Source organism: Chelmon rostratus, chromosome 24, assembly GCF_017976325.1.
Source record: "Chelmon rostratus isolate fCheRos1 chromosome 24, fCheRos1.pri, whole genome shotgun sequence".
Classification (NCBI taxonomy): Eukaryota; Metazoa; Chordata; class Actinopteri; order Chaetodontiformes; family Chaetodontidae; genus Chelmon; species Chelmon rostratus.
This window is the reverse complement of record NC_055681.1, coordinates 6,345,781-6,362,521: the sequence shown is the minus strand read 5'-3', so window position 1 is coordinate 6,362,521 and position 16,741 is coordinate 6,345,781. Positions and strand designations below refer to the sequence as shown.

Genomic DNA, 16,741 nt, shown 5'->3' with positions numbered 1-16,741 from the left:
GGATGGAACCGGGCATGAAAAAGAAAGAGTGGAGCAGTGTTGAGCTGCAGGAAGCAGCACACCTCAGCGGGAGACAAAGATACTGAGGAATAAAGATGCTGGGTATGAAGGAGAGCAGTTGGAAGAGGAGGACAGACATGATGGAGTACAGCAGGTAATAAATTCATCCAGATCTTCAGCGTTTCAGTGTTTGTCTAGATATTGCCAACATTTACACAACTTGCACATGCTTTTTCAAGGAGTAGTAGTTTTAATGACACAACTCTCAGTTTATTTGGGAATTCCTGTCAGGCAAAGCTGAGGGGGGAAAAAAGCCAGGGTGCTGAGTTTCTTACAGGAACCAGAAGGTGGGTGCCTGTTACCAGAGGGAGCGATAAGACCGCCGCATGAGGTGCACCCCCACCATCCGAGCCGCAAATCCCGTCGCCCCGCAAAATGGGTGAAGAGGCAGCAACAATGCGAGCAATGTGGGACTGTCCGCACGCCGAGAACTGGGACCAGTGTGATAAGGACCGCGCACAATGGCTCTGCTCAGGTGGCGCAGGTGGTCGTCTGTCATGCGCTGTGTGCTGCGCGGGAGATAGAATGGAAGGCATACCCACAGAGCTGGCAGTCTCCAGAGTGTGTGTTGTGTGTGTGTGTGTGTGTGTGTGTGTGTGTGTGTGTGTGTGTGTGTGTGAGAAAGAGAAAAATAGAGGGAGGGAGAGCCAGTCAATAGACAGATGCGGCTCTTTTTAATCATGTGTATATTCACACGAGCGTGTAACAAATTCAAATTTCATTCTGGACCATCATGATGAAAGTCGAGTCAAATTTCTTTCTAAATCACTTTTACGGCATGGAGCTGGGAGAATGTGCTGTACTGAATCTCCACAGAAACCAATGAGCTCCAACTGGCGTTACCGGACGGTTTGGATGGTTAATGAACGATCCAGGTGAACGTGACACAACGTGTCACATATGACAGCGGCTCAGCGGTGGCGCAGCAGTCGAGGCGCGGGCCCATTTACTCGCTATTCAGCCGTTGTGGAGCCGTGGCGCGGCAAAAAAAATGCACCTATCTATCATCCTGAGCTGAGCTGTGCGTTTGTGAGTGTGTGTGCATTCCCGTGCACCTGCGGTAGTGCACTGTGTACACAGTGTGGGGTTTGAAGACGAGATGCAGCACAGGGAAGCAGGAGAGGGTGAAATTCCCCTCGGTGGGAGTTAATTCTAAGGACAGTGAACTTATTGGTGCTTGATGTCTTCCTGCTTCCGTTTTTAATTATATCCACCTCAAGAGAGGGAACCAAATATAAAATCATCTAAGCTCTGTCGCCATGATCTCAACTCCCCTGTGGGACAGAAAGATCCCTCTAAAATGTCACTGTGCAGGCAATAAAAGACCGCTGCTGGCAAATTTACATGAGCAAATGTCAATAATTTTGTGGCTGCTGCGGTGGAATTAGAAAGGGGGAAAAATGCAACTTTCTGATCAGTGAGATCAATTTCCTCTCCTCTGAGCGATGCCAGTGCTAAGTTTCAACTCTGAAGAGTAATTCTCAATAATTTGCTGCTACAAAAGGTGAAATCTGCAGTTTGACATCCTTGCTGGGTGATGCTGAGCGCCAGTTAAAAGTGCTGTTTGTGGCCTATGGGCAGCGGCGAGAATGGTAATGGCGGGTTTCAGTGACAGCTCGGCGGCCATTGAGTTCAACAGGTGAGCCAAAGAGAGACGAGGTAGAGGCAAACGGAGAGGGAGGGAGCAGAGGGAGAACATCTGATCCTTCGCTGAATCAAATGAGCTGAAATAAGCTGCACCCTCTGCGCAGCATTCAACCTTCACAGCGATGCCTATAATTTGTCTGCTACTTGCTGTACACTGAGAAGTTATAATTTTTAAGTGGGTAATTATCGCGCTGAGAAGCTGTCAGACGTCTCTTGATTCGACCTGCCCACTGGTTACTTAATGGAAAAGGGACAAATTGCTCTCTTGACATTCACACGTACTGTACATGTGAAGCTGCAGGTTTCTGCATGTGCATGATGGATAATGAAAATCATATCTTTAAAGGCATGACTGCATGCACTCACGGCACACAAGCAAGGAACAAAATGCTATTATGTCCCTTGCTTTTTGCATCCTGCGCGGGTGCTATCAGACAGAAAATGAAAACTCGATTGCACGAAATTGATTCGTATCAGATCCTGGTGGGAATACTCATTGCTTGTTTTATTAAAATGACATTTGTAGGATAATAGAAACAAAAGAAAGTTTGATGCATTGGGCCGATTTGTAATGGTCATGAGGAGTTGCCGGAGGAGCAACTCATCCCATCCGCACGCCCGCATACACCTGTGTCTAATGAGCCTCGGCTTCAGGAGTCATGAGTAATGGGTGTGTGTGGAGAGAGGTGACCGATCCAATCAGGCCTTCCTACCCAGTGGATCTGGCAGTCAAATCCCTCCCCTTACGCATCCTTGAGCACTGCTGATCCTTACAGATAATTAGAAAGACCCGGGGGGCTTATCCCTCCACCGCCTGCTCTCCTCCTCACCTCTTCCTCCACCCTGTTTCCTCTTTTCTGTAGCATCAGCAGGGACATGTGCACACTCCTGGGGACTGGTCCGCGCGCGTGAAGAATTTGTGAATGCACTGGAGGAAGGCAGAAAACTGCTCAGGGTGCACATTAGTTGGTTTTGTTTTGTTTTTGTGATGTGGGATAGTATTATGGGTTGCACTGTTTGGTAATCATGGCATGATGTGCTTCCAGACAAGCTCTGAGATGCAAAGAATTGTGGGACTGCATTATTAATGAAGCCCTTGGGAAATGAAGTGCTGAACATGTATCACTGCCATGTACGCTGACAGTACTGAATCCACTATAACTTAGCGTGATGTGTTTTTGTAGAAGATATAGACTGGAATAAAAGAACTTGAATGTATCGCGCGGCACTGAACACATCAGTCATTCACTCTGTATCACTGCTGCTTCTCATTTGGTTTTAACTGCAGAAGTGAAGTATCTACAGTATCAGCATTTTGGCATATCTGAATTCGGTGAAAAATAAAATTTAAGTTCGTTTGGGGGGTGAGAATGGAGTGGATGGAGTTTGCCATGGGAATTTGTTAACATTCAACTCCAGAAAAAGCAAGTAAGTGAACCTTGAGTTTCACCAAACTGCTACTTCCACGGTCAAGAATGAACTTTGATGTTTGACTTTTCAGCAAAGATGGACAAGAATCTTGAATGTTGAGAGTCAAAAGCTCTGGAAACAGAGTAAGCCGACCTTGAGTTGGGATTGCTTTCTCATACGACTATTTCCAAAGTATTTTTGATCAATTTTCAATCACAAAAATTAGCGATATTATGAAAAAGCTAAAAAATTAAATACTTCATGAATTTACCATCAGCTTGGATCCAAACTAACTGAAGCCCGCCAACACTGCATTACCTGAGCCTCATTTGCATATTTGAGGCTCACATTCACGCCGTTTCATTTTTCTGCGTGTTCGACATGTCAGCGATAAGCAGGCTGAGGAGAAGAACGTGTTTCACCTCCCGGCTGCATCACCCAGTCACAGGAATTTAAAAGAGCGCTGACAGGAGTCATGTTACTCTTTAGTTTATAATCAGAGCTGCCTTTAGGTGCATAGCAGAATGTTTTCTTCGCTCGTTAATTGCTCCTGTCGGAGCACCTTTTATTTACACCAACAGGGTGGCAAAAAGCAGTGATGTCTGGGATCCGAACTACAACATGCAACAGAGAAAAGCTCAGGAAGGGTTTCCGACATTTTAAAATATATGCATTTTTGAAACATTAAGAAGTTAAAATTCAGGACATGATGGTTATATAAAAAAATATCCTTGTGGTCACAAGGATGACATCCCCAACTACGACTCCAAAACAGATTTCTGCTGTTCAGATAAGTTCAATTAGTCAAGTGAAACACACACACACACACACACAAAAAAAGAAAATTGGAAGAAACCACAACAACAGCAATCTGGATGACAGAACACATCATCATTGTTGTTTTTATTGCCTTCCAAAATTACCCAAATGATTGTAAGATCCACAGATGCCTTTTCAGTGGTTTTAAAACTGAATTCTATTTGGGTGGGTTTCTAACTGTCAGCAGTCGCCACCAGGTTTCAGGCATTTAAATGTTTAAACGAGCGACCGATGCTGTCAGCTTTCTAGTGAGGACAGGTTTAGGACCATATGTCCGCACAGGTGACCTAATATTGCAGAGGATTGGTTTGCTTTGGAGTTAGTTGAAAGGCTGGTATTTGACGCCCTGGGAATAAGGACGGTGTTGAGCGTGTTGCATGCCACAGTCCATTGAGATGTTCCTCTCATTGAGATGCATTGACAAGATAGACACAAGAGCACAGGAGGGGGAGGTGACTTCATTCAAAGGCTGGAATCCATCCTCCAGCAAGGGAAGGAAGGATGAAGGATATGTGCTAGGGGGAGGGAGGGAGGGAGGAAAGAGATAAAGCAGCAGGAGGAAGAAGTGTTGAGGCTTGGCTAATGAGTGTTGGCGAGATGTGTTTGCTCAGCACCGGGCGGCGTTTGCCGGGAAGCGAATGACACAGAGGGCTCCACACTAAGCTCGACCAGATTGGAGCTCCTGCCATCGGGCGGCATCTCCGGGGAGCCACCGCAGGATGCGAACGCACACACGCACGCAAGCGCTCTTGTTGTGGACGCACGTGCACATCTGTGCCTCCACACAAGAATATTAACACACGTGAGTGCACACACATGAGGCCGAAGATCAGGAGTCCCCGGATTTTACTTTTCAATTCCCTGACGAGGCAGCGGCGGAAGATGCCTGCTGATTTGGCCAGAATAAGAAATGTGTGTGTTTATGTGCGTGTGTGTGTGTATCGGTTTTGGAGTCTTGCTTAGTTTTACACACACACACACGGGTGAAAGCATGGACTGCTTGCAGAGTGCACACATGCTTTCATGCATATTTAACGATGATGTAGTACGGTATCAAGCTTTGGAGAAATTATTTAAGTTCAATGTTCAATGCCATCATTAGCACTGTCAATCCATAAAACGCTGTCTGGAGCCGCCATGACAGCAGAGCTGCAGGAAAACTGACTGGAGGAGTTTTCCTGCAGGGCATGTTGTGCTAATGTCAGTTCACCGGGGGTATGTGTATACGAATGGCTCTGCTCCCTCGCCGCTCGCCACCAGCGTGGCCTAGATACGGGTCCCCTTCCACCACAGCCATCCCACCTCTGTACCCCCGAAAACCAATCGAGACCTGCGTCCAGCTCAGGCTTCAACGCCGAAGCCAATCATTTCACCGGCAGGACAGCGACTTGCTGAATCTATTCTACTTTCATTATACTGAGCCTGAGGAGAGAGACTGTGAAATGAAGACAGAGGGAGAGAAAGTGAGAGGAGAGGAGAGGAGAGGAGAGGAGAGGAGAGGAGAGGAGAGGAGAGGAGAGGAGAGGGGAGGAGAGGAGAGGGGAGGAGAGGAGAGGAGAGGGGAGGAGAGGAGAGGGGAGGAGAGGAGAGCCAAATTAAAAGACTCCCGTAGCCCCGCATACACTCTGTTCCGATCCCATATTTAATTCAGTGATTGATTTGTTCATTAAAATACATCCCAAACCTAATTATTCCATTAATAATATAAAACCTGATGAAAAAAATACTCTGTATAAGTGTGTGTGAGAGGGAGCGAGAGAGACTCAGTTAGTGAGTGATAAAGAGAAGATGGAGACAAGAGGGAGATGTAGAAAGAGACAGGAAGCCAAGAAAGAGGTCTTTTTTTTTCTTTTTTTTTTGTCTTCTGCACTGAGACATTTCAAGTATCTACCGAGACAATAAATACTAACAAAACTACACGAACAATTGCACACACTCAAGCACACACATGCAGAGTCAGTTGAGGATACGTGGCCCGGAGTGGGTGATGCGCACGAGGATGTAGGGCGAGCTTTGACCTCTGATGACCTGAGCAAAAGGCCACCACGGAAACAGAGAAACGGGCAGATTTGTACAAGAACATGAGATGCAGCTGGTTACATGTGAATGGAGGAAAGAAAAGGCGGGGGTGGGGGGGTTGGAAAAGAGGGGGAAAGGGAAGAAAAGAGTAGAGGAAAGGAAGTACAATAAAAGGCAGTGAAAGAGAAAGAAAAGGACATAAGGAAATAAGAAGGGAAGCATTTAAAAGAAGTAAAAGGAGAGGACAAGAACAGAAAGATAGAAAAGGAGGACAAAAAAGGAAAGGAGAGGGAAGGATAAGGCAGTAAAGGAAGAACAGAGAAAAAGAAAGGATACAAAATACAAGGAAAAGAAAGAAGATGAAGCAAAAACGAGACAAAAGGACACGAAAGATGAGGAAATAAAATGGAGCCAACGAAAGGAAAAGACGGGGAGGACAAGAAAGAATGGGAAGGGAAACAAAAGGACAGGAAAAAAGAGGTAAGGAGAGGAAATGAAAGGGTGGGGGGGTAAGGCAGGGAGAAAGAACAAAGAAGAGGAGGAATGGGAAGTAAAGAGAAAAAGAAAAGGAAGGAAAGAACAGTAAAGTAAAGGCGAGGGAAGGAAAGGGCGGGACACAACGTATGAGGCGAGGAAAAAAATGGAAAAGATACAAAGAGAGAGACAGAGAAGGAGAGGAACAGTAAGGAAAGGAGGGCAAAGAAGGAAAGATCGTGACTAATAAATTAGAGGCCATTCACAGAGATCTATAGAGACCTCCGTGTGTGTCCTGTACAATGTGTGTAAGTGCATGTGTGTGAAGTGATGTGAGCGTCAGTCATTGTGTGTGTGTGTGTGTGTGTGTGTGTGTGTGTGGCAGTGGCAGTGGGGCAGCCCTGAGTGTGGCTGTAGATTAATGGGGGCCATTATCTCAATGCCCAAAACACTCAGTGATGAAGAGTCACTGCCTGGCGACGGGCCTCGGCCAATCAATTTGCTGCGCAGCGGTCACCTGCCCGGGTCAGAGCCCACATACGGCTGGTGTATGCGCTGTTGTTGTGGCGGCGGCGGTGGTGGTGGTGGTGGTGGTGGGGGGGGGCTGGCAAGCTGCCACCACATTATGGTGATATAGGAAAACAGAGTTTGTCTCTGACTGGTTCATATGACTTGGCAGCTGGCATGGACAGACTCCAGGCATCATTTATTACATTTACTGCATCTCACAGGTATATATCTAACTTTTTAAGGGTGGTGTCGAACATCATCAAGCCCCCGCCGTGCTTTAATTATATCTCATAGTAATTGTGTTGACATTCTTTCATCCACCTTGTAATACTGGCTGAGGATTGGACGGTTCGTCTTGTCTCGCTACTGAATAGAAGACGACGGCGTGCAATAATTAGACGTACGGTAATGATGTTTACATTCTTTGACTCGCGCCGTAATGGAGAGCGACGGTCACAACGCTACAGATAATTCTGAAATTGCTGAGTCATTCATCAAGTTGCTCGTCGTTGCCCTCACTATCAGGAATAACTGTAGCGTTGCGGCTATTACTGAAAAAAAAAAAAATTGCTATGTTCCTGAGCGTTAGATGACAAGATTGGTACCACTCTCTGTTAGATTTAAGGATGGAGCCAGAAGCAGGGTATCTTAGCTTAGGATAAAGGCTGGAAATAGAGGGTACCAGCTTTAAACAAGATACAACGAAATAATTAGTGAGATTTGAAAGTGCTGGCAGATGGACGCTTGCTGTTTCCCCCAGTTTTCCAGTCTTCATGCTAAACTAAGATAACTGATTGCTGGCTCCAGCTTCATGCTGAACACACATGAGAGTGGCATCAATCTTCTTTTCTAACTCTTGGCAAGGAGGTCAGAAAGCGAATTTCCCCAAATTTCATTTCGTCTCCTGCTGCTGCTCATAATGCTATAAGGTGCTTTTGATAAATGCATCCAGCAAACAGGACACAGTCAGTCCTTGATCTTGATCTATCTCTCTCCTATAGCCTGAAGATGTCGAAATCTTTTTTGTACTCTCTCTGTTCTTTAATACCTTCTCTCTTCTGTCCTCTATCCTAACAACACCCTTTTCAAAGCTAACTAAAGACCGAGGCGAAATTATTCTCCCCTTTGCTGGAAAATTGTGTGACTTCCAGAGGATGCTCTTTCTCCTGGAGGACAGGTTCCCCGTCATTACCTTGAGAGCGCAAAGATCACTCAGAGGAGAGGACTCTGAGTTATTTATTCGGCTCACAAGCTCAAACACACACGGGCAGACGCTCAGATACACACAGAGACACAGGAACACACACATAAATGGGAAGACACACTGACGCCCATGGACACACTGCTGAGAATGTCTTCCTGTTTCTGGCCTGAAAAATGCCTCGGGGCTGTTAGATGGAGGACCTGTGAGGAGGATCCAAGAGGCTAATGTAACAGAGGAGGACCACGCTGCACACACAGACACATCCATATCAGGAGGGAGTGGAATCAAATTGATTCATGATCAGTTCAGTCGTTCTGGAGTTTGGTTTAGTTAGCGACATGGATCAGACGTTCATTGTCAAAGAAATATGAAGCCTTCTGACTTTGGTGAACACTGATTCCAAGTCATTTTTATAACAAAAATACATTTTTACACATTTTAAATTAGCTGTTTCAGGTGGTTGGGTTTTGCACAAATGACAATCACAAACAAAACTTGATTTTTTTCTGCAAATTTCATCATACAAATTCTATATTTGTTGGTCTCATATACATGAAGCAAATACACACTTTCACCATTGCTTTTAGCACATAAATTTAACCGCACATTTATATTTTGAAGCCTCTACAATGACCATGTGAAAAACAATATGACAATGTATAGTTAATAGTGACAAACACAGAATCACCTGATTCTGCAACTCCCCTCAGCTTTATTGAGCTTTCTAGCTCATTTTCAACTCATTGTTTAGCTGTCAACCCCCCAGCTTTACTATTCAGGTTCACCGCTCTCATAGCGTCCTTTTTGAAGATAAAAAAGAGGGAACATTATATTTAACTGACCAAATATATAAATTTTATTTGGTATGTGGCCAGAAATACCACTCTATAAAATAATGCTGCTCCATAACAGCTGGATGTGTAAATAAGCAACGGTTTGCTAACCAGTTCGTCATGTCGAGACCATTTTTTATACTCGATCTGGACTCACTGAGTCCTAGATACTCTATTCAAAACAAATGAAGCCACTAAAATAATACACTGAGATGCTGCCATGACACATGTAATCCTAAGGGATGTGTCCTCTCAATTTAGAAGCCATGACCTGTCATTGAGGTGCAGGTGGTGAGGGTCCACAGAACACTCAAGATACTTGTGCTTATTGTTGACAGAACTGAAGAGGAAGGGTCATTCAGAAGCTAACAGGAGAACAAACCCTATTGATTCCACCAAATTAATTCACCAATAGACTCGATAAAAGCAAATCATCATTCTGTGATTTCCAATCAGTCGAGCATCTCCATCTGCTCTCCACACGTCCACAAAAATGAGTTTGAGCCACTGCAGTCAATTACAGTCAACCTGTTTACTGAATAATCCCACATTGCTGTGTGGGTGCACAACAGTTGTGAATAATCTTTCCTCCTGCCTTTCCTCGCTAAGAGAACCACTAAGAAACTGACACTTGCCGCCTGCCACCACAGGTGAAATCGAATCCAATTACAGCAGTAAGTACCTGCTTAAGCTACCTGCTCCTGAAGCTCTTGGGAATCATCCATCACGGGGCACTGAAGGGTTAACACCTCCCACGCTAACCCCGACCCCATGAAACCAGAGCTCTCATCGCTGGCTCGGACAGATGAAAGAAAAGAGCACACAGCCTTTAACGACGACCAATACGCATCAATGTCGATCGACCGGCTGATGAAGGAGTTATCTGCAGATTGGTCGGTGAAAGAGCGTTCGTGCACAGTGGGTCATTTATAAACATGCAATTTATGGGGCTTACTGTCGTCTCATGGCAGCGCGCTAGTTTGTAAGAGAGTTAATGACAGCATTAGCATGACAACGACGAGCAGTAGCACTATTCATCAAACCACGTAAAGAGCTGAAGAACAAAGAAGATTCACATGAAGCCTTATGAACAGCTGTTGACTCACTAGGGCTGAATATTGGGCCGTCATTTGCACCAACTCCCTGGTAAAACAAGCATCAAAGCTAGTTTAGAGTAGTTAAGTGAAACCACAGGTCTTTACAATTAAAACATATTTAAAAATATGTTGCAAATATGCAAATCAAGTCCAGGGGGGTGATAATGCACCTGAAGCTGTGGGGTAAAAGTGCCCAAAGTGGATTTAGAGTTCAGCAGTTTAGTTGGTTTAGCAACATACACAAATACAATGTCTGACTCGCATGGATGACCGGGGTCTCACTCACGCTGCTCCCTCACCCACATCAGATCACTGCTCTCCACCCACACAGATCATCTGATCAGGGATCAGTTGAAAAGTCGTTCTTACGAGGTCAGTATGTTCATGAGCTTTTAAGGCCTATTGTTGAAACAATATGGACGCCACAAGGAAGATGTGGTGTATTTAACATTTCTGACTAATCTAGCTCACTCTACATGGACAGCGATAGACAATTACATATGTGAGCTTTATTTTTCTGCGCATATGACATCAACGTCACGTCATCAAAGTCATGTATCGAAATATTCTGCAACACCACATGAATGTGCAGTAATTTAGCTTTGATTTCCGTCTCACTTCAGCTGCCATTATCACAGGGGACAGAGCCTGGGTTGCATCTAGACTTCGCATTTGGTGATATCGGAGAGCGCTTTAATTTGCTCAAGATGCATGAAGTAGTTATGTATAAATGACAGAAATCAAGCTGTGTCATCTCTGCGTTATCGGTGACAATGGCCATGAGTGCTTCATATAAATCTGTGGCAAATCGACAGCAATATCCATTCAGCAGAGATGCTCCGTCCATCCAAAGAGTATTTGGCTTGACCAGTGAAATAACTGCCTGCAATTCTAAATGTAGAAGCACCACCAAGCACAAAAAGTCTCTTTGCTGAACTTAAACCTCAATGGGCACAATCGCACATCTTCCAAAAACACATTAGCAAACTGGCAAATTTGAACAGCAGAAAATCAACAAAATGTGAACAGTTGTCGTCTTGTGTAAAAAAAAACCCTCTCAGGCTGATCGGTGCCAGCAGTAAATCAGCCTTTTGTCAGATCTTTTTTTTATTTTTATTTTTTTGCTGCTACGTCTTCCAGAGCTGATGGGGGAAGCCTCTGTATCACAGCAGATGTCTGCCTGCACAGCATGAAATGGCAGCCTAGCACCCTACTGCCGTCCCGGTGTTATAACTCAGAGAACCTAAATCTTACCCAGCAGTTACACTATCAAGCAGCCTGGCTGCTTTGGCTTAATTTGCAAACAAAACACAAACGCTCTTTGGGTAAGCAAAAGCACAGACAATACTTCAAGCCTGACTGCTGCTTCAACCATTCTGAGCGCAGACTTTGTTTGGCTCTTTAATTCGCTAATTTCTCACCTCCTGAAAGAATAATGCGCATTGTTGTGCTTCTACGACAGAGTTCAAGGCAAACCAGGCTTGTCTGCCACTTGACAACAGGGACCCATCGTGTCATTGTGAGGGGTTGCAAGAACGATGTGCGTGTCAAGCCGTGAGGATAATTAGGATCAACAGGGTGAACAGGAAGAGGCGCTAATAGACTCAAACACTGTATTTGTTCTTAAAATGACACACATTCAAACATGCAATCACTGCTCTCTGATTCTTTCTGAAGGCTCTGAGTTTGCAGGAAGTGTTTTGCACAGATCCTGACAGAATGCCACTAAACAGGGACAATGATAGAAACCTGAGTGAGCGAAGCATCTGACCGAAACATCGTACAAATCAGGGTGAAAACTGCTTTGAAGCGAGAACTTGGACTGCACGTAGGTATCATGTTTACACAAAAAATATGAGCTTGTTTGTGGCGACACCAGACTTGGCAAGTCCTGCATGTTACCATTTGTCACACGCTGGCTGGGGAAAAAGGCTCATGTGACAGGAACCCATAAAATCCATTACAACCCACGCACCTGCCAACACATATTACACAGAGCGGTGAAACACGCGCCGCGGCACCGCCAGATGCCACCCTCCGTTGACCTGATCGGAGTCGCTTACCTTGGCGATTTGAACACACCAGTTGAGCAGCAGCTGAGATCCGATGTTGTCCTTGTGCTCGTGCACGTAGTCGAGGAGGCAGCCGTGGGGCATGAGCTGGGTGACCAGCTGGATGGTGGGACTCAGGCAGACGCCCAGCAGGCGCACCAGGTGGGGGTGCTCCATGCTGGCCATGATCAGGGCCTCCTGGGTGAGAGGGGGGAAGGGAGGACAAAGAGGGACTAAGAAGACTGAATGGGAATACCGACCTAAGACAGTGATGTTGTGAAAATCAGAAGGGATTTGACATCCTGCAGAATCCACCATAGCTGAGTGCTGCAAAGATCCTCGAACATGTTTTTCCACAGTCTGTGATCCCATTCCAAATTTTACCTTTAAACAAAGGAATCTGCTTAATGAAGTTATGATCCGATGTGGTTTATGTCGTGGCCATCTGATTGCATGGCGGATGGCTCTCAATACTACAATACCCAAGAGCCTCAGCAACTCATCATAGTTTGTAGCTAATCCATAATTGGCAGAGAATCCAAAAGCGACTTGATTTAAGATAAAGACTGTGAAATTAACACTGGAATCTTTAGCTTCTGTCCGACATTAGCAGTGCACGTAACTGAACTTTAAAGTCCAAGTCATGTTCGCGAACATGCCCCAAGAGTACGGCCAGAAGAGGTGTAGCTCAGTGGTTCCCAAACGCGTGACCCTTTATTGTAAAGCTAATGGCGTCATTTGTTCATCGATGGATGAAGAGGTGAACATATCCTGTGTTGTACAATAAAAAAGGTACAAAAACAAATACATTTGGGATGAATCTGAAAAAGAAAAACCGTCATTTTGTGGAGCAGAAGTATTTTCCACCCCTTGAGGGTTGTATATTCTATTTATCAAGTAGTGTCGAATACAAAGTGTCTGTCCGTGCATCTGTTATCCATGGACACCGCTGCACTGTATTGCAAAGACTTCCTACTGGAGGAGGAGTTAGATGCATAAATTAAGACTTGTGGGATGACGGCTGTATCTGCACACACAGCATCTGTCCACAGAGTATTCTCACTGCGCGCGAGAAAATCCTGCAGAAGCCTTCTTCAAAGCTGCAGAAAACGCAGCCCTTTTCATCTATGTTTGATCATGTATAAACCACAGAGGTTCTTACTGTAAATGTTGCACCAGCACAATTAAAACAGCACAATGTGAGCAGTGCATATTTAATAAAGCCTGTCTCATGCAGAGTTACTATGTGTTTGATTTCATAAGTCATGCTTAATTCCTCCCTCGTCTGATATGGCGTGCAAACGCATTTTCTGTCTTCCCTCTCATCCCTTTCCCGCAGCAGATGGACGCAGAGGTTTGAACAGTTGGGACTCAACGTTGGGTAATTGTTATTGCGGAGCTGCGAGCAGAAGGATGTGTGGCGGTGACGAAGTGTTATGATGGCAAGGGCTGATACTCGTGGCCGGCGTGGATATGCATTATGGCCGAGCAGAAGCTGCACTCAGAGTCATTGCTTAAAAACACCCACTTCAGACCTTCTCCTCATCTGTTATTGCCTCTCTCGCTCTCTCTCTCATTCACACACTCTCACATGCAGACACACTCTCTTGGCAGCTCTCTAAAACACTGACGCTCACACACTCAAGGACACACTCTCTCTCGCTGTCTCTGCGTACAGCAAATGGTCGAGGAGGTGTATATCCAGGCTTGGCCCCGGGGCAGCTGATAGATAGATGAGGTGCCTTTTTAAATTTAGATGCTAAAGAATGAGCTTAGAGGGAGAGTGGTAGCGGTGTGGGTGTGAGTAGATTAATTCTAAACAGGAGGGGGGCCATAGGCCATTGGGAGGCTTTTGGCACCATCAGTGCCCTGATTTAAACAGAGCCTCCCGGCACAAAGTAGTGCCACTACATCTCCACTTCACGAAACCACCTGCTTCCCCCTCTAACTGCCCGACATTATACAACTGCAGCCACTTCGACACCGGACGAACCTCTCTCGGGATCAAGAGAGGAAGAAAAAGTTCGGGAGGAAGGGAAAGAGCGAAGGAGGATGTCGGCGTGTGTAACAGAAGGAAGGAGCGAGTGCTTTTATTCTCGCTCTGTGATCCCAGAAGACCCGGTAGTCGTAAACTATGTCGGGCTAAACTCTTGCACTTGCTTTCTACTCTCTGTGGAAACGTTATGAGGACTTGCCTGTGCGTGTGTGTGTGTGTGCGTGCGTGTGTGTGTGCACACTAGCCTGTTTGTGTGTGTTTTGGTTTCTCTCTCTCATCTCCCTGAGCGCTGACCTCCATTACTGCCGGCTGACCCTCCCTTCCCATCTAGCTCACTTGCTCACTTTCGCACACACACACACGCTTGCGCACACACACTGGGTGAAGCACTGGCAGAGCCCCGCGAAACTGGTGCATGTTCTAAGAATTGCATCAAAACACACAAAATTAGGTCGTTATTAGGCCTTTGCATTTCACATATCAAATAATAATCTCGCTCACTCAAATTCCTGTGTTTGCCAACACAAGCAAATCACCCTGCAGCGCCCGCGCACGAGGCCGCCGGCGCCTGGGGAGCCTTTTGTTCCTAAGTGTGCGCTGTTTGGTTATGTGTGCGTGTGTGTTTATATGTGTGGATTTTCGGAGTGCGTTTGGAGCAGGCACTCCAGTGGCTAGTTTCCCAGTGGCGAGGCGTGAGCCTGCCTTTAGATTGCTGTTTAACAAGTCGGCAGACAGAGCATATTGGCTCTGGATGGACAGAGACCCCCGCAGGGAGGAACAGGGGAAGGGGAAGAGAGGGAAAGGAGGAGAGGGATGGGGAGGGAAGGCGCAGGGACAGAGGAGGAGAGGAAAGACATGGGCAGAAGGGGACATAGAAGGTGGAAGCGCCGCCACGGTGCAAGAGTGTTAAAAATGAAAATCAGCACTGTGGCGAGTCGGTGATTATAGCCAGGATCACCAGATTCTTCACTGACATGCACAGTGTGACCTTTCTGATCACTATTTGCCAACAGCCATTCTGTCACTCACATGTGACAGTCACAGCGGTTAGCTGATTTTCTTCCTTGTTGGTTTGCTTTGGCGAGTGTCTCTCTTTGCAGCCCTGCCTTCCACTGGGATGACACCACATACAGTAAAGAAGTGCTTTTTTGGCTTTTGGACAAGATTGTGTTTTTAATTTGCTTCTTTTGTTCTTCTAATATTAAAAAACTTGAAATATAAAGGTTTCTGAGGAGTTGGAACCAGAGAATTGTGGGAATTTTGCTTGAAAAACAATGGATCATAAACAATAGAGTTGATAAATTTTACTGTACCGGCGTGGAAGATCTGGGGGATCCATTGCCAGAATGTGGCAGAAATGGATTCTTATATTCAAAAGCATGTTTTCAGTTGTGTATAATCACCGGAAAATGACAATTATTGTGTTTTTGTCACTTTAGAATGAACCCTTTGTATCAGCAGAGTCAGTCATGTTGTATTGCCATATTTCTACAGAAGCCCAGAAGAGACAAACCAAACACCGGCTCTAGAGAGCGCAGTTTGCTTCTTTCTCCAACACGCTTGGAGAGGGAGGGAGAGTCGAGGGGTATCCAGAACCTCATTGCTACAACCACAATGAAGTTTTTAACAGAATTTTAAAAAAAGCATTCTGCAGGAGCTTTTACACACTTTGGCTTTGGGTTGTGTGCAAAAAGAAGAAGAAGATCGAGCTGCGCAGGGGTGAAGTGCAAAGCCTGGTGATAAGTAAAAAACTGTAGTCTTAGTGTGTGAAAAGAAAGATGTTGAAAAGAGAGAGGGAAGAGGGTGGGGAGAATTGGAAACTCCCCAGCTCACTCCTCTTCTTCTCCCCTCTATCACTCCTGGATTCCAATAAAGCCATATCTCATAAACAAGTGCTGTTTTTTAATAGACTCTCGTTCAATACATGCCTGGCTGCGGAGTCTAGTGGAGTTCACTTTATTACTGGCTCTGACTGAGATTGTACTCTCATAAGAATTTACCGCCGAATGCACAATCCCACAAAGCGACAGCCTCGGCCATCTCTTTGACAAGGCTGGGACGTTACGGCTCAGGCGCACAAACGTGAACACACACGGGCCGAAGTGGACACAAATTGTCGCGGTATAAATACTCACGTCCATGAACTCCACGTTGGCTTTAGGGCCGGTGGTCTCGTTGAGGATTTTAATAGCCACAGGGATCTTCACTGTCTCACCTTCAGGGACCCAGATGCCCTGAAATATACAAGCAATCACCATAAACGCACTGCTCTCTCAATAAACATGCCCGCAGCGAGGGCCCTGATGATTTTGATGGCCGCTGCTTGTTTAACGGCGTCTACTGTCCTTCTAACATTCCTCCCCAGGTCGACTAAATCAGTGAGCACGCATGCATGAACCCCATTCTTGTGGTCAAGTGATATGATGATTATGGATGAGCTGCAAACCTGCAAAAACAGCATGAGGAATATAACATTTCTACTCACTGTATGGTGCCTAAATGAAAGCGCCTGCTACAAGCAAAGAGCACTGGATCATAATAAGGCTATAAATTGACGGAGGGCTATGTCTGCAGATTAATTGCAGTAAAATATGGCTATAAAATAAAATAGGCCCATCAAT

The 16,741-nt window shown here is 45.6% G+C and overlaps 1 protein-coding gene across 1 annotated transcript in view; it reads right to left on the bottom strand.

Moving 5' to 3' along the window:
• Positions 1-16,741, bottom strand: part of LOC121627685 (receptor tyrosine-protein kinase erbB-4-like) — a 247,084-nt gene that overhangs the window by 15,210 nt on the left and 215,133 nt on the right. Inside the window, exons 19-20 of the mRNA XM_041966711.1 lie at positions 16,256-16,354; positions 12,137-12,322 (exon numbers count right to left, since the gene is read on the bottom strand). Coding sequence (XP_041822645.1) covers positions 12,137-12,322; positions 16,256-16,354 — 285 coding nt within the window. The remainder of the gene's footprint in view (positions 1-12,136; positions 12,323-16,255; positions 16,355-16,741) is intronic.